The sequence below is a fragment of the Dipodomys spectabilis genome, unplaced genomic scaffold (assembly GCF_019054845.1).
Source record: "Dipodomys spectabilis isolate Male_0828 unplaced genomic scaffold, ASM1905484v1 ptg000147l, whole genome shotgun sequence".
Taxonomy (NCBI): domain Eukaryota; kingdom Metazoa; phylum Chordata; class Mammalia; order Rodentia; family Heteromyidae; genus Dipodomys; species Dipodomys spectabilis.
The window spans coordinates 12,980,198-13,002,942 of NW_024870824.1; the positions used below are offsets into that span (position 1 = coordinate 12,980,198).

Here is a 22,745-nt window from a genome sequence, read left to right on the forward strand (position 1 = left end):
GACCACCCTCTTTAGGAGGTCTTTTTTCCACCTCATCCCCAGTCAGTACAAGAGACTTGGCTCAAGCACTAGAAATATAAACTGCTCTTAAGAACTCATTGTCCACATACAGACCTCCTTTAATGACTGCACTGAAAGCAAAAAAACAATCTGTTGCTGGACACCAGTGGCGTACAGTTGTAATCCTAGCTACTGATGAGGCTGAGATTTGAGGATGACAATTCAAAGCCAACTCTGGCAGATTAATCTGAAGGATTTTTCTCTCCAATTAACAACTAAAAAGCCAGAAATAGGACTGTGGCTCAAGTGGTAGAGCACCAGCCTTGAGTGAAAAAGCTAAAGAACAGCACCCAGATCCTGAGTTCAAGCTCCAGTACCAACACACACACATACACACAAACAAACAAAATTCAAAAGTGTGATTTTGGAATTGTGTCACCAAGGCATGCAATGTCATTACCTTTGTTACCATTAGGATACACTAATTGGATTTCCACACCCATTGATACATTTGGAAAATGCTTATGAGCATTTGTGTCTGTTTCTCTCTATATATGTCTCTCTGTTTCTCTCTCCCTTTCTCTCTCTTCTCTGTCACTTTCTCTCCCTCTGCCTTCCCCTATTTCTCTAGCATAGCATTTCTGAGCTTAGACTATAGAACTAGGTATCAAGTATGACTGGCTGTGAAGCCACTTCACCTCTCTGAGGCTCAGTTTTCTCAACTATGTAATGGATATGAGAAGCCATCTTGCCACATTCATAGAAAGCAAATACTGAACTATTGTTATCTTCATTTTATACATTAGTGTGAAAAGATTTTAAAATTAATTTAATGAAGTGAGATGGGTTGTTTTGTCAGTACTAGGAATGGAACCCGGGGCTTCATGCTTGCTAGGCAGGAGCTCCACCTCTTGAGCCATGTTCCCAACATCTATTTGCATTGATTAGTTTCAATGTAGGGTCTCACTCTGTGTCGATGGCAGCCTGGCCTAAGATCCTCTTACTGGTGTTTCCCTATGTCATTGGAGATACAGGTGTACATTGCTGCATCCTGAATTGTGTTTCCCTTGCAAAAGGGATGACAGGACTCAGTCCTTTAGTGAGCTGAAACTTCTCCTTTTGCCTGGGTGGCCTTGTGCCACAATCCCTTAATCTCTGCCTCCCAAGTAGCCAGGATTACATGTTTGCGCCACCACACCCAGCTCAGAGACAGGCTTTTATTACAAAAAGAAATCTAGTAATAAATGTGGCAGTGAACCATCCTTTAATAATAGCCTGTTTCCAGGTACAGCCTTGTCATTCTTTGATACAATCATGAAGCATGATCATAATAAGTAGCCTTCCAGAAGTCTCTTAATTTAGAATAATAACTGGGAGCCAGTAATTATAGAACCCCTGCTATGTGCCAGACACTGTCCTATATGCTTTACTCACATTAACTCATCTAAAAAAATCTCACCACAACCATATAAACACTATTACTATCTTTGTGTTACCAGCAAGGAATCTAAGGCCTAGAGTCATGTCTATGGGGTCACTAGGGCAGGGACTGATGGGAGTTTAGGAGTGAATCCAGGCACTGTGACTACTTACTGCTCAGTAATGCTTCATCTAAGATAGGACAGAAAAGCTCTCATTGGATGTCAGGGTGGTGTTGTATGTATGTATGTATGTATCAGAGGCAGGGAAATACTGGGGCTTGTTATTTAGCTTTTTCACTCAAAGCTGATGCTCAATCACTTGAGCCATACCTCCACCCCAGCTTTTTGCTAGTTTATTACATATAATAATTCTCTTGAATTCGTCTTCGTAGGCTAGCTACAACCCAAAATCCTCAGATCTCAGCCTCCTGAGAAGTTAGGATTACAGGCATGAGTCACCAGTGTCCTGTAAAGACATCAGGGTTTTTCTACGTCAGATAATCTCATTTTGGATTACTCTGTAAACAAAAGCATTATCACCTGCCTGATTCCAAACCCTCGACCTATAGACTCAGCACTAGCAAGGGCTGTTTCCCTGTCCTGTACAATGCCAGCCCTGAGCAAGTCACATCTACTCTTGATGGAGTTTTCAGGTGCCTACCGAAATCTTCGTCAATCTTTGAGTGAAAGTTCTTTCTATATCGTTTAGCATGTCAGATTAATGTGGCAGCCAGCCTTCCCTGGGCAGTTACTTCCTTATGACTTCCCTGCCCCAGCATTTGCTCCCAGAAATGCCACATCACAATGGATGTAGATAAAAGAGCAAACACAGCATCACCATTCCCATGGGATCCAGATGCAGTCATCTCAAATAATGTTGACTTCGGTCTCAGAGAAACATTCGTTCTCCCAGTAGCTGATATCAGGACTAATGTGTCCATCAAAGCAGCATTTCTGGGATGGGGGCAGGTTGGTCCTTCTCCACAGGCAGATGTCCAACATCGGCACAGCCACCACCACAGGCCACGAGGAAGAGAGGCAGGAGGTCTAAGGACAAGTTGCCTTTGTCATTTAGGGGCTAAAATAAGTGCATAACAAACTAAAACTCCTACCCACATTCAATGATGAGAATGAAGATAGCACAACTCAAATCCTGTGCCCCTGTGGAGGTTTGTTGTTGTTTTGAGACAGAAATCTCACTATATAACCTAGGCTGACCTTGAACTCATGATCCTCCTGACTCCACAGCTCAAGTGGATTACAGACATTTACCACTAGGCCTGGTCAAATGCTATGTACCTTGTTGACATGGTGAGTTTGAATACACCCTGGTAATCACAGGTTTTGTATTCTCCCATTGCGTATGAGATAGCCACTCAGCACCTCGTGACAACAGTCTACCATCATGCCAAATGGAGGTACTGACAGATAAGGCCTGAGCTTGCAGCCCTGGAGAGCTCAGAGCAGCTCAGTTTTCAGCCCAAATATGGCTGCTTGTTTGAAAGCTTGGATACCTTTGATACCACCTACCATGGGACTCACAGATGAGAGTTCTCCGTTGGGAGTATGAGTAAGACTCCCAAAACTGGTGTCATAAGAACCCCCTACAAAGCCAACACCAAGCCCCCAAAGAAAGAAGGCTTGATCACTATTACTTTCCCCAAAGAGAAAACTAGCTGTGACATCACACTAGTATCTGCATAGGAAAGAAATCAGGCTCTAGAATAAACATGGGAAACTCTTCCTACTTATTTTCTGTTTTGCTGGGCTTTTGTGGGAACTCATGAAAACCTTTATAGATATATTTATATAAATATAAGAAAAGAAAATGTTACCAAATTTTATCTGATCAATTTCTCATCATCCTTTTAGCTTTTTTCATATCTCTTCATCATGTCCAGTTGGGACAAGGGATCAAGAACTAAGCTCAGGCAAGAGAGACATAGAAGCCAACCAAATCCTACTGTGCCCACTCAAACCAACTTGCAAATGATCACCAGAGATGTAAGGTGGCATGTTTTTCCTGAACACTCTCAGAAAAAAGAAGAGAAAAGGGACAAAATGTTAGGAGAGGCACAAGTTGTATGTGTTGGAAATACAGAGTAGCAGGATGAGTTTGGTGGTCAGAATGAAAGACTTGAAGCCCTAGATAATTGTGTGAGCTCCTAAATTTTAACTTATTTCAGAATTATTTTCAGGCTTATGTAAGTATTTGCTATATGTACAAAACATTCCTATGTGCCCTTTTGGCAGATTCTCCCAAATGTTAACATTTTGCCATGTTCATTTTGACTAAGTTTTCTTTGTCATTTCAAAGTAAGTTGAAAATCAAATGCCTATGAATCCCTAAACATTTCTGGGTGTATTTCTTAAAAAAAAAAAAAAAAGATAATGTTCTTATACAAGTGTGGCAGAGCTAGAAAAATTGGGAAATCAACATTGATAATCTATAGTCTTATTGATAGTCTATATCAACATTGATAGTCTATAGTCTTATTCAATTGCCCTACTATTTTTTTTACAGAAATACTTTTCCAAACTCTTGTCTAGGTCGCTTCCAAGTCTACATATTGCATATAATTGTCAAACAGTTGTTCAATTTGTTGTTTTTGTGGTCTTAGTATTTGAAGAATACCATTTGTTTCATAGATATCTCTCAAATGTGGTCTATCTGTTGAAACATCATTGTTTTCCAATTATTCATTTAGGATAGTCTCACATAATAATTCATAAAGTCAAACAAGAATTACTGAGTCCATACTGAATGAATAAAGATTAGTTGGAAAGAGAAAGGTTTTCATTAAAAGAGCACCAACCATTAAGTGTACAAGGATTGATGGAATTTTCTTTTAAAAAAAAATCATCATTTGGCTCCCTGTACAGTAATAATTGTGTGAAGCAAGAATCATAAATGGATGTTAAAACCAGTGGATAAAACCCTGGAAAAACTCAGAGTACCTCCTCAGGAGACATTATTATTAACCACAAAAAAAGGAAAATTGTGAATCTTCAGTGAATAAACTTAGTGACATCTTCCTTAACCAAAGACCAATTCGTATCACCAACAGTGAGGACAATATGCTATGTCTATATCCCTCTTCATATGAGATGCTGGGAAAGACTCAGCATTATCTTCTGCAAAAAGACAAGACAAATCCCTGCTCAAGAGGTATAATTTTTAAGAACTATGATTATTCCCATGTTATATTCTTGCATTATCAATTCTAAAATCTTTTTTTGCCTTCACAGAACTTGCCTCAGTAACCATCTCAGGAAAAGCTAGCAACTACCAGGATGTTAAAAAAAAAAAAAAAAAAAAAAAGTGAGCAATCTGTTGGGTGAAAACTGCTCAGTAGAAGTTGTGTACCAAGAGACATTCCTTCAACATTAGGGATGATACAAGAATACTAATAGTCTGGTAACCCTATCTTTGCCCCAGCATTAATGGAGAGTAGGCCAGGATAGAGAAATGAAATGAGTCATGTGCTGTTGTACATTGCTCTAGAATCCCATCTCTCTTGTTATTCACTTCTGTTGTCAAAGCCAAACTTGATCTTGCCAATTAGTCACAGCACAGCACCAAACTAACAAATGAAAAGATTGACATCAAATGCTTTCTAGCTTTGTGTCTAGTCTGTCTGCAGCTCAAATTTAGAGTAATGCAAGGGATAGATAATGTGATGTTCTTGTCTAAAAATATTCACAGAGACAGCTGGACACCAGTGGCTCGTGCCTGTAATCCTAGTTATTTGGGAGGCTGAGATCTGAGGATCATAGTTTGAAGCCATCCCAGACAGAAAAGTCCATGAGACTTATCTCTAATAAACTATTCAGAAAAAGGCAGAAGTGGCACTGTGGCTCAAGTGGTAGAGCACTAACCTTGAGCAAAAGAAGCTCAGGGACAAAACCCAGGCCCAGAGTTCAAGGACCAGCAAAAAAAATTATAGCTAGCTAGCTAGCTAGCTAGCTAGCTAGATAGATAGATAGATAGATAGATAGATAGATAGATAGATAGATAGATAGATAGATAGATAGATAGATAGATAGATAGATAGATAGATAGATAGATCTATGGATAGATCTATAGATAGATATAGATATATAGATATAGATATATTCAGAGAGAGACCAGTACTTCACAGTGTCTCCTGTCTATCCCACCACTAAGCATCTTGTATTTCTCTGCCATACCCCTATTCTTTTCTATTCTGTCTTTCCTCCTATTCCTTCTGACCCAGAGCGTATCCTAGAATACCTACAATACCACAATCAAGGAAAGAAGGATGTGATAGAATCTCAAACAAGAAAAATCCATGAGACATAGAATATGATCCATATATTTTCACAAGATGGAGACCACAGACCATAATCTCTGCAGAGGGTATTTCAAGTAGAAAAACCAGTTATAACTGTGTGTCCACATGTATTTATAAATATACCATCGTAAAGAACAAGCCACAAGAAAATGTTCTACTACTTTTTAAAAATACAATTTTTAAGTCATCTGTGTTAACTCGAGAAAAATTACACAAACAAATGAAATTCACAGATACCCTAAAATTATTTTGGATCACACTTTTGGGGCTGGGAAGGTGGCTCAGTGATAGAGTGCTTGCCTTGTTTGCATGAGACCCTGAGTTCGATTCCTCAGCACCACATAAGCAGAAAAAAGCCAGAAGTGGCACTGTGACTCCAGTGGTAGAGCTCTAGCCTTGAGCTGAAGAGCTGAGGGACAGCGCCCAGGCCCAGAGTTCAGCCCCCATGACCAGCAAAAAAAAAAAAAATAGTTATGTTTGTAAACAAGAGCACACACCCAAACCAGGGTAAGTAAAGTCATTTCAAAAATGCTTTTTCTCTATGTGAAGTACTGTCACACACCCAACTTAAAATGCAACTTTTTGTCTTTGTGTGTCAATCCTGGGACTTGAACTCAGGGCCTGTGTCCTGTCCCTGAACTTTTTTGCTCGAGGTTAGTGCTCTACCACTTGGGCTGCAGATCCACTTCTGGATTTTTGGGTGGTTAATTAGAGATAAGGGTCTTATGGTCTTTCCTACCTAGGCTGGCTTGGAGCTCCAGTTCTCAGATCTCAGCCTCCTGAGTGATCAGGATTATAGGCGTAAGACACCAGCACCCACAGAACCAATTTTTTAATTGAGACACATAACTTAATTTGGAATTCTTAACCATATCTTTCTCTCAATCCCAGGAAAAGATTATTAGTAATAGGAAGCCCTAAAGTGTTGGCTTTACCTGACAAGCATGGATGAGAAGGCAAGAGATAAGATTGTGCTGCAGACAGATTCATTTGGTGCTAATATCCCCTCCTCACACATATTCAAAGATAATGTTTCCATCAGTTATCCTTTTCCTCTAAACAACAGAACTAAATGTACTGGTTCCATTTCCTCTGGTGGGAATTCAGATTGGCTTCTCTCTAGCCTGAGCAGTGAGAAATGAGGAGACATTGCCTTCAGATTCCAGAACCTTCTTGGTACTACATGATCCTTACAGTGCACTATATACCGAGCTTTGAATGACCTCTTTTCTGAGGTAACATTCTACAGTTGCAAGGCATATTAATTTTATAGATGAAATGTATGAAGAAATATCAGCAGATTGCCCCCCATAAAAGCTAGGGAGAACAACATAACTTTTAGTACCCATGGGCTGTGACCACATTGGCTATTAACACACACTTCCATTCCCACTGGAAATGAAACTTGCTCCCACCTCTCAACAATTTGAGCAACAGGAAACCATTGCTCTTAATTTTACATAGCCTGTCTTTTAAGTCTCTGGTAATTCTCATGACTCATAATGGAGGGTTTTGTAAGGATTTAGCAGTTCCTTTGAACCTGTTTAGTCAATGAACCAAGTATTTTCTGAAACGCAAAATGAAGAATTTAATTTGTGCCCAGAAAACCCCAGAAGCTTAATGAAAGCTCACTGCTCTCTAGTTTCTGTATCTGGTCTCAGTTCCAACATAAAGAGTTTAAATAATCATGACTCAGAGAGTGGCAGAGGTGGCAAAAGAGCAGGTGAAGATGAATTTGAATGATTATAATGGAGTTAAGCAAGACATTTTCCCTAGCAGCATTTTCTTTTGTAACTTTTTATTTTTTATTGTTATCATAAAGGTGATGTACAGAGGGGTTACAGTTACGTAAGTCACATAAAGAGTACATTTCTTTTTGGACAATGTCACCCCTTTCCTCACCTAGAATCATTTTCTAACCAGGAAAACATAAGCTTCATTTCCTGAAACCATTGCTTCTTATTACTGCATTTGGTCAAAGGAAGTATTTAGGTAGTACCCCCAAAAAGAAGAAAGCAGTCAGGGAGAACAATTCACTCCTCCCTGAAAGTGTAAACAGGAAAGCAATAGACTCTTGTGTTTTTACTTTTTTAAAGTACAACATAAACATATAAAAATTATTGCACAGGACACTTAGGAGCTTCCTAACTTTCCATATCTTTGCTCCAAACAAAATAGAGTTCCAGCTTTTTCTTTGTATATTCCACTGTAAAGCCAACAGAGCATTGGGGAATTTCTCAGTTGTCTGGGGTGGTTGGTAATACAGAACAAGCTGTATGGATTACTTTGAAATGTCCGTTGGTGTTGCTTACCCAAAAGAAATCATCAGAGATTTGTTCCACACTGTGCATCCTGGAAAGCCAAAAGGAATTTTCTAAGAAGAAGAGCAACAAACATAATGTTTTTACCACTGAGTGACTCTCAGCCTCACAGCTCTCTATAAAACCGAGCTGATGGGATGTTTGATGTCAGAGCTACTGTCTCACACATAAATATCTAGAGTGGAGAATGTCTCTCGTAGGAAGAACATATTTTTGTCAAGTTTCTTTTTCTTGGTCTTAATATTGTCTTGAAAATCAGAAGCCTTAGCCCTAAGTCACCTCCCTTCAGACTTGTCTGTACCATCCATCTTCACAGAACTATCCACTTAGGATAATTCTTTAGTATTCTGTGGTTCTACGGTAAATTTAATGTCTTTAGAGCCCAGAGTTACTCTTGCTCGGGTCAATGGCATTAATGAAGTGCTAAGTTCACTCTTACTGCCCAGACTGATCAGAGGCAGAAAAGTGGCTCTGCCATGTAAGAAGTCTATAAAACACTCTTCTTGTAGGAAAGAGCCAACCACATACAAATACAAAGATTACCCATGTTTTCTTTGCCAAAAATAAAAGTTTCCAGCCATGAACTTGTAAAGCCTGGTATGTTTTAGCATAAAACAATAAAAAGCAGACTTATTTTATTTAATAGACCTGTCCACCAGGTCTGTTGTTGTTGCTGCTTTTCAGTAGCAGGTTTGGAGAGAGCAGTACTTGATCATTAACTAAATGTCAACATTGAGTACATTTTCTCAGAGGAGTTTAGCTTCTAGGGCTTCTCTATTGAAAAAGTAGAAATTGTTAAGGACAGAGAAGTACCATTTCCCCTCACCATAAACCAGACTGAGTTCGTCTCTGCAGAGCTAATACTGTTTGTTACAACTACACGGGTGCAAGAAAGTGGCCAGAAGCATCTCTGCTTCATGCAGAATTTAGGAACGCTGCCCCCACAGCCTGACTGCCCATGTCATCAGCTGAGTAGCCTTGGGCAGGTTATTTAGTATATCTGTGATTCAGACCCCTTTTCTGACAAGGGGAGATATATTAGTGTCTTCCTGGAGGATATAAAGGATGAAATCTAACATGCAGAGTGTTTTGCCTGGTATCTGGCACACCCAAATGCTAAAAAGAAAAAGGGGGGGCACATCTTCACAATATTTATCATGCCCATCTAATGTTCTTATTTTAATATTGTTCTTTTAAATAGTACTTGAATATTTAAATACTATTGTTATTTTAAAATGCTCAAGTTTTATCCAAGATTTGATTTAAAAGAATATATCCTACAAGTAGAAAATGAGTATATTTTGCTACAAATATAAGGTGACCATAGCATAGCAATAGATAGATAGACTAAGTCCTCACTACTAGGTGGACACTCTGTCCAATGACTTGACTTGTTACACTCCTCATGGTCAGTGCTGTCACCACACCCTTTTACCAGATGAAAAAAACTGAAACTGTGAACAGGTGCTTCAGGCTCCAGAAACCCATTTCTTCAGTCTGTTCTGTGCTTCTGCCTGCCAGAATATGCCAGAATGCATATGCACATAATAAATGATTAGTATATTAGCCTCCCAGAGCTGGGGTATAAACTGCCATCAAGCTGGTTGTCCTGAAGCAGCAGTAACTTACTCTATCACAACTCTGGAGGCTAGAAATCCAGCACAGCAGAATCTCTCCTTTGCCTCTTCCAGCTTCTGGCTACTGCAGCCATCCCTTGGCTTGTGACAGCATCACTCCAGACTCTGCCTCCCTGGTGTCTTCCCTCCAGGTATCTCTAGCTCTGTGTGTCTTCTCCTTTTCTAATAAGGACACCGGCCATTTTGGGTTAGAGCTTCCTAATAGCCTAGCAAAGTTACATTCACACATATAGACAGATGGTTTTTTGTTTTGTTTTATTGGTTTGTTGAGTAAGGGATGCAGGAGATAAATTCAACAATTATCTACCAAGCAAACAATTATCTATCTAAGGCTTTGTGCCTGGAGCCTGTAAGTGTTAGGGAAGTGCTCAAGATTAGTTCAAACCTAAGACTTTCTCCTTTATGCAACCAAGTACTGATTTGAGCCAAATCAAAATAGGTGAAGGTCAATGGCTTATGTGTTTCACTGGCATGTGGTGCTCAATCTAGGAGCTAACTAAAATTGATTATCTCCTGCACCATCACTGATATTTTGGGGGAAATGTACACTTTTTTCTTTTTATTATCTTTAAGTAGTTGTACAAACAAGTTGCCATTTAACAAAGTTTATGAATACAATATATCTTGATCAGTGTTAGCCCTTCCAAAACCCTCATCCCTCTCCTACCCAATCCTCCTCTCACTCTTCTAAATTTTGTGGGATATACATTGTATTCTTGACTGTAGTCCTGCACTTCTCCTCTTCATTTGTCTAACCTCTTTCCCCTTGATGGCTCCACCCTTTCGAGTACCCACTTCATAGTGTTTATTTTACCAATTTTGATTTTGCCTTTATAAGGAATTTCACAATCTGAGATCACTCTTGAATGCAACATATTTCAGCTAATACATTTATATATACCTTCATACTACCCAACGTATTTACTTATATAAGTTTATAAGCTAAATTCATTTTCACATGGAAAAGAAAACATAGAATTTCAATAGACACATGAAGAAATGCTCAACTTCTCTAGCCATAAAACAAATGCAAATCAAAACAACATTGAGATTCCACCTCATCCCAGTTAGAATGGCTATAATCAAGAAATCTAATAACAACAGATGCTGGAGGGGATGTGGACAGAAGGGAACCCTACTACATTGTTGGTGGGAGTGTAAACTTGTTCAACCACTTTGGAAAGCAGTATGGAGGTTCCTCAAAAGACTCCACACAGAGCTCCTCTATGACCCAACAGTTCCACTTTTGGGCATTTACCCAAATGATACAAAATAAGGCCATCCTAAAGCTACCAGCACAACTATGTTTATTGCAGCATTATTTATCATAGCTAAGACATGGAACCAACCCAGATGCCCCTCAGTAGATGAATGGATCAAGAAACTATGATATATATATATATATATATATATATATATATATATATGATGAAATTCTATGCCTCCATCAGAAAGAATGACATCGCCCCATTTGTTAGGAAATGGAAAGACTTGGAAAAAACTATATTAAGTGAAATAAGCCAGACCCAAAGAAATATATAGGTCCCATGGTTTCCCTTATTTGCAATAACTAGTATATGTCTAGGATAATCTTACCAGACAAGCAAAAAAGGTCAAAAGCTATGTACATATGACCATCTAACATGATGCTAAGCAAAATGAACCCCAAGATCAGGACAAAAGAGGTTTTATTTTTCTTGCTGTTGTTTTTAATATACTTATGATATACTATGTGTTTTTTGTTTCTTTTGTATGTTCTTCCCCCATTGTATAACTCCTGTTTTCACTGTATTTGATTCCTGTGCCCTGCATCTTGTATATAAATTTTTCTAATTTGGGGAAAGGAAGGGAAATAACAAAGTGCTGGAATAAGGATTCAAGTTGACCCATTGTAACAATGAGATGTACAAAACACTCTGTTGAAAACGAATTTTACAACTTAGGGCGGGGGGAAGGAGGAGTTGGGGAGGTGGGAAATGAAGGGATGGTAGGGAAAAAACAAAGGAGGTGAGAAATGAAGGGATGGTAGGGGAAAAACAATGCTCGATAGAAAATGTATTCATTACCTTACTCATGTAACTGTAATCCCTCTGTACAGTATTTATACAATAAAAATAAACATTTTAAAAAAGAAAGTAAGCTGGTTTGATCCAAAAAAGTCAGGTAACAGTTCATTCAGTCTCCAGATACACTTCTGAATGGATAGCAGTAGGAAGCTGGGAGGGTGGGCAGGAACTGATCTTTAGAACACACTTTGGTTTTTAGGGTTTTGTTGTTGTTGTTGTCGTCAGTCCTAGGGCTTGAACTAAGAGCTTGGGTGCTGTCCCCAAGCTTTTTTGCTCAAGGCTAGAGCTCTACTACTTGAGCCACAGACCTACTTACAGCTTTTTGGTGATTAACTGCACATAAGAGTCCCATGGACTGCTCTTCCCAGGCTGGTTTTGAACCATGGTCTTCAGATTGCAACCAAATGAGTAACTAGGATTACAGGTAAGAGCCTAACTAGACTACTGCACTGGAATAGCAAATTCAAACTATTTACTAAAGTTTTCATCAGGAAATATATAAAGAAAGAACAACAACAGAGACAGTCATGGAAGATATCATTTATTTTCGAGTACCTCAGTGAAAATTCAAGAAAAAGAATCTACTGAAAGAGATTAAAAGGAGGGTTGGGGGAAGATGGGGGAGGAGTAAGGGAAAGGAGTTATTTTGTTCTATCAGACCAGAGTGTCCTTGGTTGAAGGGACTTCACAGATTTCATAGAGTTGAGAGGTTCTCATCTTGAGTTCCCGTGCCACCTGGCAGATGGAAAAAGGCCAACAGCAGTACACTGCCAGCCAATCCTCACACAATGTGCCCTAGGGCAAAATGAGAGTCTCTGTTCTGTGGAAATTCCCCAGGTTCATTACCATTAATGTTACCTACTGGCACCTCCCACCCACAGCTTCCAAGATCCACCAACCCCTTAAGCCAACAGGAAGGACACTGCATGGCCCACATGCCAGATGCTCAGTGGCTGTTCATAGCCTGCAGTTCAGAGCTTTGTCCCCTACAACCCTTGACATAGGCCTCTTATTTGAAACTACTTATTTATCTGTTAATATCTGGCTATTTGTTGCTTTTTTCTCCGAGGGTAGACTTACTATTTGTAATTTATCAAATTGGTTTTTTCAGAGTATGTAATAAGTTCAATGGCCCCAAATTCCCACAGTAAACAGTGATAAGGGAGGTGTGGGTGTTGGTGGCTCACACCTGTAATCCTAGAGCTCTATTCCAGGCTGAGATCTGAACATGGTGGTTCAAACCTATCCCAGGCATGAGACTCTAATCTCTAAATAACCACCAAAAAGCTAGAAGTAGAGGTGTGATTCAAGTGATAGAGTGACACTAGAGTGGGAAAAACTGAGAGTCAACATCAGGCCTTGAGTTGAAGCCCTACCACTGGTACAAATAATCTTTTAAAAAGAAGGGACAGGGCTGGGAAGGTGGCTCAGTGGTAGAGTGCTTGTGTCACATGCATGAGGCCCTGGGTTCGATTCCTCAGCACCACATAAGCAGAAAAAAAAAAGAGGGGGACAGGGAAATAAAAAGTAAATCTCTTCTAGTTAGCTGTCTGAAATTAGCAGTTTCAGAGTCTGTGTGTGTGTGTGTGTGTGTGTGTGTGTGTGTGTGTGTGTACCAGTTCTAGGGCTTGAACTCAGGGCCTGCATGCTCTTGAGCTTTTTTGTTCAAGGCTTGTATTCTATCACTTCCACTTTCAGCTTTTTGGTGGTTAATAGAAAATAAAAGTCTCATGGACTTTCCTGTCCAGGCTGACTTTGAACTATGATCCTCAGATCTCAGCCTCCTGAGTAGCTAGAATTACAGGAGTGAGCCACCAATGTTTTGCTTGGAATTAGCACTTTCTTGTATGTACTTCCAGAAAATGCAGTCTACATAATTATATACAATTATAACCTTTTTATGTGAATAGTTGCATGTTTCTAAGCCTTGGGTTTTTTTTAACCTAAAAATATATTGTAGGCACCATTCCATGGAACACATAAAGGAATTGCTTTCTAAAACTGAATCAAAAAAATCCTGATATGTGTCATCTATTTCTCCCTAACCTCTTTAGGAACTTCGGTCTCTGCTGGGCTGGAAATTGACTCTCTGGCTCTTCAAAAGGCTCCAGGGAACCCCCAAAGTGAATTCTGCATGTCATCTAGGCTATACCTCACAAGTGTATCCTTCAAACTTGATTCCATCTGTCATCCTCTCCTGAAGCAGGAGGAGACAGTGTGGTTTTATTTTTGTAGATGGCAGGGCATGTGTGTTAGCGTAGAGAGGAGGACTAAGCAACCATGTGTACATTCTCCTGTTGCTGTTCATCAAAGCACAACCCAGAGAACACAGCTGAGCCAATGAACTGATCCAGCCACTGACCTACAATCTGCATTGTCATTTTTCCCAGGAGTTCCCCTTCCCAAAACTGTATCTTAGTTAACTTACCCTTCCTAGTGAAGAATGAAATAGCAATTGTCTTTCAGAGGGGAGTCACTGCTTGTGGGGAGATCACAGACCTGCGAGGTATCCAGATTCTCATGTAGGTACCCCAAGTGCACTTACCTGGATTTTATGTCTCTCTCTGGTGCCACTTCTCAGTGCCAAGGTAGACCCAGGTAACAGTGGCCAACAAAGACACTCTCCATAATGCCTGGCGATGTCACACTCAAGACACATGGGACAAAACAGACCACAGAAACCTGTCAATACCACATAACAGAAAGCCAGGGTTCTTAGATGGGCAGGGAGCAATGTCTGGTCTTAAGTAGCTTTTACATCTCTAGCTCATCAATGCAATGCTGAACATTGCCTGAATGCAGTCAGGAACTGAGAATGAAAGTCTGTGCTGAAAATTGTCCTAAGTGAGCCACATCAGAGTTGTGTTCTTTTGTAAAACACTGGTAATGCTGAAGCTGATACAATTCTGTTAGTATTGGTGAAAAATAATTGTTCTTTGTGTCAAAAGTATTAAATAATTTTTGAATCATAACTGTTGCTTCCATCACATTCATCTATCTCACATTGATATTTCAAATGGACACAGTACATAGGATATTCTTGGATAACAGTCATGTTTTTGTGTAAATATGATTGAATACTTTTTGTTAGTACTAAATTCTGCTTCCTATCAGGGCTTTCTGTTATTTCTCAGTCCAGAAGTTTATTTCATTTTTTGTGAGTTTCATGGAGCCACTGGCATGTGTCAGCTTTAATCTGCAAACCACAAAGCACTTGGTTCCTCAAATGTCAACTGGACACTACTTGTCATTGTTAGTTCATCTTCAGCGATTAAAATGGTTTCTTACACATGCAGCATGAACCTTCCAACACAGAGATTCTATCCCAAATATGTTATGGGTCACAGACTCTTTTGAGAATATGGTGATAGTTACAAATTTGCTTTCAGAGGACAGGAAAAATGCAAGCACCTGGGCACAAAAAATTGTGCATTTCAATTTCATGGAGTTCATGGACTCATTGAAAACTATTAGAAGAACACAGTTTAAGAACCCCTGATATACAGTTAAGAGTTATGTCAGGAGTCAGTGGCTCATGCCAGTTATCCTAACTCCTCAGGAGGCTGATATTCTGAAAAGTGAGACCAAAAGCCAGAAGTAGAGCTGTGGAAAAGTGCTAGACTTGAGCAAAAAAGCTCAGGGATAGCACCCAGGCCCTAAGTTCAAGCCACAGGACAGGTACATACATGAATAAAAATACTATATTATGCCAGGTGCTGGTGGCTCATGCCTATAATTCTAACTACTCAGGAGGCTGAGATCTGAGGATAGTGGTTCAAATCGAGACCAAGAAGGAAAGTCTGTGAGACAATTATCTCCAATTAATCACCAAAACTCCTGAAGTGGCATTGTGGCTCAAGTGGTCGAGCCTTTGCTTGAGCTGAAGAGCCTAGGGACAGCACCCAGGCCTAGAGTTCAAGCTCCACAACTGACAAAAAAAAAAAAAAAAAAGTCTTAAATATTCAGTTTGGATGTGTTTCTACAACCATATTCAAAAGCAAGTAACCAAAATAGAAAGCCATTGGCCTCACCCACATGCCTTGAGCACATTTAATCAGTCCCAATTCTCCCAATACTGAGGAATTCCGGGAAGATGGCAGAGGAGAGGCTGGAGGCTAAACATGCTCTCGCATAGAAAACAGTTTTAGTGTTCCAGTGAACAGTCCTAAGCCAGAGAATCACACCAAGTGTGCCATCAGTACAGAGAGTTAGGCCAGAGAGGGAAAATCCAGGAAAGGAGACAGATCTGAGCACTTGCCAGCAGCCATGGCTGCGGGGGCAGCCGCGGGGGCAGCGGCCTTAGCCACCATACCTGCAACACACAGAGTCTGGGCAGAAGGAGCCAGACGCGGCAGGCGAGCAGATTCTACCCAACACCAGCAAGAACTGACAAAGAGCAGACATCTTCATCCTGCAGTTCGCAGACCAGAGGACCCAGGAACCCAATACTCCATATTCCTGAGGGATCCACTGTTCTGAATTCTGTTCCCATAGATGAATTTCATCCTTTCTTAGACTTCAAATATATGGAATTATGTTTACTTCTGTATCTGGTTTCTTTTGTTCAGCATGTACATATATCTTGTTATATGTCCCTTGTTATATGACATCTACAGTTTGTTTTTGTTTTGTTTTGTTGCCCCCCATTTTGATACATGGTCTCTTTATGTAACCTAAGCTGGCCTGGATCTTTTGTCTTTGCCTCCTGAGTAGCTAGGATTACACTTGTAACCATGCCTACCTTCATCTAGAAGTCTTTATGTTGACGTATGCTTTCATTTTACTTTTGTGAATTCCCGAGTGTGGAATTGCCAGGCCACAAAGCAGATACATACTTAACTTTCCAAGAAATGGCAAACAGTTCTCCAAAGTATTTGTAGCATTTCATATACTCTCCAGCAACATACAAGAGTTCTAGTTGTTCTGTATCTTCATTAACATTTGCTATTGTCAAGTCTTTTATTTTAGCCATCCTGGTGCTTGCATGTGGTGCTCACCATAGTCTTTCAGGGTACCAAACACAAAGGTTCTTTTTTTTTTTTTCCATTGTTTTCCCCCTACCATCCCCTCCCTCCCTCCCTTCCCCGAGGTTCTTTTTTTTTTTTTTTGATTGTGATTAAGTGATTACATAATTTCAAAGTCACAAGTTCATTCTAACTTTCCTGGAGCAAATTGTCTATCACAGTCTGTAATATATAACAGTGTTCACATGTTATATACCATATTTGTGATCAGCAGCATGGGGATATTTAGTAGTGGTTCAACCAGATGAGCGGGAGTTCTTTGTTTCTTAAGTCCTGTTAGTTTTGTTGTATCACCTAACATTTTGGATTTAGCATCCACTTATCAGGGAGACCATGTACTGTTTGTCTCTTCGTTCTTGGCTTACCTCGCTCAACATGATTCCTTCTAGCTCCATCCATTTCCCTGCAAATGCCATTATTTTGTCATTTCTAATGGCTGCATAATATTCCATTGTGTATAGATACCACAATTTTTGGATCCATTCATCTGTGGTGGGGCATCTAGGTTGTTTCCATATCCTAGCTATTGCGAACAGTGCTGCAATAAACATGGAGGTGCACGTGTCCTTGTATATTGGTTCCTGTTGTTCAGGGTAGATGCCTAGAAGTGGTATGACTGGGTCGTAAGGGAGGTCAATCTTTAGCTTTCTAAGGACCCTCCAGACTGCTTTCCAAAGTGGTTGTATAAGTGTACATTCCCACCAGCAGTGTAATAGGGTTCCTCTTTCTCCACATCCCTTCCAGCATTTGTCGTTGGCTGATTTGTGGATGTGGGACATTCTGACTGGGGTAAGGTGGTATCTCAGGGTTGTCTTTATTTGCATTTCCTTCACCACCAGGGATGATGAACATTTCCTCATGTGTTTCTTTGCCATTTTTATTTCTTCATTTGAGAAGTCCCTCTTTAGTTCCCTTGCCCATTTAGTAATTGGTTTGTTAGGTTTGGGAGGGATTGGTTTCTTGAGTTCCCTGTATATACAGGATGTTAACCCCTTGTCTGATATATTGCTGGTAAATATTTTTTCCCAATTAGTTGGTTGTCTTTCTAGCTTAGTTGCGATAGATTTAGCTGTGCAGAAGCTTTTTATTTTAAGGTAGTCCCATTTGTCGAGTCTCTCTCCAACTTGTTGTGACCCTGGGACTCTGTTCAGGAAGTTCCTTCCTGTGCCTATTAGTTCAAGTGTCTCTCCTACTCTGTCCTGCAGTCGTTTCAGAGATTCAGGTTTAATGTTAAGGTCTTTAATCCATTTTGAGTTGATGTTGGTGCATAGTGATAGGCTGGGGTCCACTTTTAGTTTTCTGCATGTGGCTGCCCAGTTTTCCCAGCACCAGCGGTTGAAGAGGCTGTGTTTCTTCCATTGTATGTCTTTGGCTCACAAAGGTTCTTTTGCCTTAACACCAGCACACTAGAAGAACTTCCTATCTCTACTCACTCCTCCTTTCCCCAGCTGTGAGCTGTAAAGTTCTCTCCCAAACACAGTGGCCAAGAATCACAGTGAGGAATGTTGCAGGATATTGGAGTTTTTCTCCTTCATCTAGTGGGTGAAGTAGTACTTATGCAGAAAAGTCATATGGGCTGAGGGAAAGGAAGGAACAGCCTAGATTGAAAGAGCAGGACATCTGTTTCATCCACTCAAGACTGTCAAGATTATCACAGTATCATCTACTGTGGATGTCACATGGCCCAAAGCCATGTTCAGCTTTAAGAAAATCTAGGGTATTGGGAGTCCGGGAAGATGGCGGAGGAGAAGCTGGAGTCTAAGTAAGCTCTCTCATAGAAAGCAGATTTAGAGTTCCAGTGAACAGTCCTAAGTCAGAGAATTACACCAAGTGTGCCATCACAGGACAGAGATTTAGGCCAGAGAAGGAAACCCAGGCAAGGAGACACTTCTGAGCCCTTGCCAGCAGTCATGGCCGCCGCGGCAGCTGTGGCGGTGGCGGGCGAGCGCAGCCGCCATACCTGAGCAACAGAGAGTCCGGGACGAAGGAGCCAGACGCAGCAGGCGAGCGGATTCTACTCAACACCAGCAAGAACCGACAAGGAGCAGACATCTTCATCCTGCAGTTCACAGACCAGAGACGACCCAGGAACCAAGACTCGGCGTGAGTAGAAGCCTGACGTCCTCACTCCTTCTCAGGGAGCAGAGGAGGGAAGGCCACCCCTCCCCCCCCCAGCACCGGTGATCTCCATCTTGGATACCGACAAAGCTCGGAGGAGCTGCTAGCTCCAGCTCTCAGCTCCACCCAGGGAAAAGTCACCCAGCTCGGGCGCCAGCCCGAAGAGTAGGTTTCTTCACTGGGTAATCAGAGCCAGAGGCTGCCCCTCCCTCTAGCAGCCTTGACAAGCAACTGAAAATCAGTAAACAGAAACCCTGAGAATGGCTCCAGGCTGGGCTCTGTGAGGTTTTCACAAACCAGCCCCGGAAAAGCTACCAGAACCTAGCCTCATCACTGCATCCCCCTCTTTTGTGATACTCAAAGCAGATCTGTCTCCCAATGAACTACCCTGGGAGGAGGATTGCCAAATCCTGGGTAAAGCAGAGCATTTTACTGCCTGTTTGAACAAACTGACTTAAGAAACCAACCAAGCCACAGGACCACAAGCAGACCAGAGACTCCAACAAGAGGCTGGTAAAGACACAAGGGAGATACAGGATTTTTCCCACTCCTCCCAAAAAAAAAAAAAATCAAAGAAGTTTTTTGGGTTTTTTTGTTTTGTTTTTTGTTTTTTGTTTTTTGTTTGTTTTTTTTTTTCTTTTTTTTCCTCTTCTTCGTCTTCTTTTTTTTTTTAGTTTTTATTTTTGGTACCTTATATAAAAAAAATTTTTTTTTCTTTTCTAAAACTTTTTTCAATCTTTAATCTTTGCCTTTTTTGATAAAAAAATTGTTTTCCAGAAACTTTCTTTTCCTCTTATAATTTTATTTTGGGGATACGGGAGTGTGCGTTTTTGCTTTCTTTTTTGGTCTTCTTTTTCTTTTTTTTCCTCTTTTTAAATTATCTTTTTGTTTTTTGTTTAGCTCTACTGAACTTCTCATCTTTTTCTTCTTCCTTTCTTATCCTTTTCACCTTATCCTCTCTTTCGTTCTTCTTTATGTGACTTAATTCTTGTCCTGCACACCCTCAGATAAACCCGTAGTTGACTATTAGACCCTATCCCCCATTGTGTACACACTTAATCCACAAATTTATTACTCAAGTCAAAACCTCTAAGACTTAAATTCCTTAATAGCAGTACTACCTCTTTATACCTATATAATATTTTAAGCATTTTTATTTTTAAGTTTTTCACATATCATTTATATCCCTCCCCTTCTCTCAATAAATTCACGTTCTTATCTAAATAGATTGTTATCGATTCTACATAATTTTATTAATTTCTACCTTTCTATTTTTTCTGGTCTCTTTTCTTTTCCCGTTCCCTTTCTTTTTTTCTCTCTCTCTCTACTTTCATCCTACCCAACCTATTTCCTGCTTTGAGATTAAGACTTAGTCAACTCCCCCTGAGCCACCCCACATCAATCTATTCCTATTTTTTTACCCACATCTCTCCCTAACCCTAATAATTTCTGGTCTTCCAAATTCTTCTTTGCGGTTCGTAGCCCATTAATGTGTAATTGTTTGATGTTGAATAGATGTATCTGTTGAACTAGATTATATCTGTAGACTATTGACTGTGCAAATTCAGACTTGGGTTGATGCTTGCCTTAAGATAGTGTTCTAGCACAAAACTGGGGCTATTTTCATCTCAAATGGGCAGAGTAAGCCGGAAAAACACAAGAAAAATGGCAAATCCGGGTATCTCAATTCCCAATCCCGATAATCAGGGGACAGAACAGACAATGAATAATCCAGAGGAGAATTCCTAAATAGCTCTACAAACACTGCTGGCAAACATGATAAATCAAAAGATTGAAAGCATACAAAGGTCTCTGTATGAGCGTGACAGGGAGAGAGAGGAGGCATTCCAAAAGTTTATACAGGAATATCATAAGCGTGAGGAAGCTACTCAAAAGCTGATACAGGATTTGCATGAGCAGCTTGAGAATACTCAAAGAGAAAAGCAGGAATGGCGTGAACAGGCTGAGAAGACTCAAAGAGAACTACAGGAATCCCACGAACAGGAGGAAGCTAATCAAAGAGTAATACAGGAATTGAGAGAGCAGGAAGAGAATACACAACGATCACTAAAGGCATTCATGGAATCCATTAACAAAGAGCTGAAGGAAGTCAGGGAGACCACAAAGGGAATGCTGAATGGAACCCAACAGAAGGAATGGGAGTCCAAAGAAACCATAACCAATCAACTAAGTGATCTGAGAATAAACACTGAACATCAAATTAAGGAAGTAAAGAAGTTCATACAAGATCTAAAACAAAGCTTCAATAAAGAACTTGAAGCCATCAAAGCTGACCAATTAGAAGGAAAAGAGATAAAAAACAAAGTAGAAAGTCTTGACAGCAGGTTAGACCATGCAGAAGATCGAATCTCAGGGATTGAAGACAGCCTAGATATTACAGAGAAAGAACATACAAACATCCAAGACAAGTCCAAGAAATATGATAGATCTATCCAACACCTGGAAGACACCATCAGAAGGCCTAATCTAAGGATAATGGGTGTAGAGGAGCACCTAGAAACAGAAGTTAATGGTCTAGGAAATTTGTTTAACAGGATCCTAGCAGAGAACTTCCCAAACATGCAAAAAGATAGGCCTATTCAGATACAAGAAGCTTTTAGAACTACAAACAGACCAGACCAGAATAGGACATCCCACCGTCACATTATAATCCACACAGGATCAACTCAGACCAAGGAAAAGATCCTTAAAGCTGTCAAGGAGAAAAGATTAATCACCTATAAAGGAAAACCAATTAGAATCACCTCAGATTTCTCAGCAGAGACAATCAAAGCAAGAAGAGCCTGGAATGATGTATGCCATGCCCTAAAAACAAACAACTATCAACCAAGAATACTGTACCCAGCTAAACTCTCCTTCATAACTGAAGGCCAAATAAAAACCTTCCATAGCAAAGAAAAATTGAAACAATACATCTCCACCAAACCAGCCCTACAAAAGATTCTTAAAGATGTCCTACACATAGAAAACCAACAAGACCACAATAAAGGTCAAGAAACTGCACCCAAACTGAGAATCCAAGAACCATAGGAAGAACCCAGTTTTCGCAACCCCCAAGAAGATGGATAACATGACAGGAACTCCCAAATACCTCTCAGTCCTTTCTCTTAATGTTAATGGACTGAACTCTCCAATTAAGCGACATAGACTGTCTAGCTGGATTAAAAAACAAGACCCTTCTATCTGCTGCCTTCAGGAGTCACATCTTGCCCGTAAAAACAAACACATTTTCAATGTTAAAGGTTGGAACAAAATCTACCAAGCAAACGGCCCCCATAAACAGGCGGGAGTTGCAATCCTAATATCAGATAAAATAGACTTCAAATTAAAATTCGTGAGAAGAGATAAAGAAGGTCGCTACATACTAATTAAGGGATCTCTCTTTCAGGAGGATATTACAATTCTAAATATCTACTCACCAAACAATGGAGCACCCAAATTTATCCAAGAAACACTACTTTCCCTCAAATCCCATATAACTCCAAAGACATTAATTGTTGGGGATTTTAACATACCACTCTCCCCACTAGATAGATCAACTCAGCAAAAACTCAACAGAGAAACTGCAGATCTAAACAACTGAATAGATCAACTAGACTTAACAGACATCTACCGAACATTTCACCCAGCAGCATCAGAATACACGTTTTTCTCAGCAGCACATGGAACATTTTCTAAAATAGACCACATTTTAGGCCACAAAGCAAATTTGTCCAAATTCAGAAACATTGAAGTTATACCTTGCATTCTCTCTGACCACAAGGGAATAAAATTAGAACTCAACACCAAAAGCCACCAAGGAAAGTCTGGTATCACATGGA

The 22,745-nt window shown here is 40.2% G+C and overlaps 1 protein-coding gene across 1 annotated transcript in view; it reads right to left on the minus strand.

Annotated features, from left to right (window-relative positions):
* Positions 1-12,375: 12,375 nt before the first annotated feature.
* The window catches only part of Plac8l1 (PLAC8 like 1), a 38,620-nt gene continuing 28,250 nt past the window's right edge, over positions 12,376-22,745 (minus strand). Inside the window, exons 3-4 of the mRNA XM_042692158.1 lie at positions 14,307-14,443; positions 12,376-12,556 (exon numbers count right to left, since the gene is read on the minus strand). Coding sequence (XP_042548092.1) covers positions 12,416-12,556; positions 14,307-14,443 — 278 coding nt within the window. The 3' untranslated portion in view covers positions 12,376-12,415. The remainder of the gene's footprint in view (positions 12,557-14,306; positions 14,444-22,745) is intronic.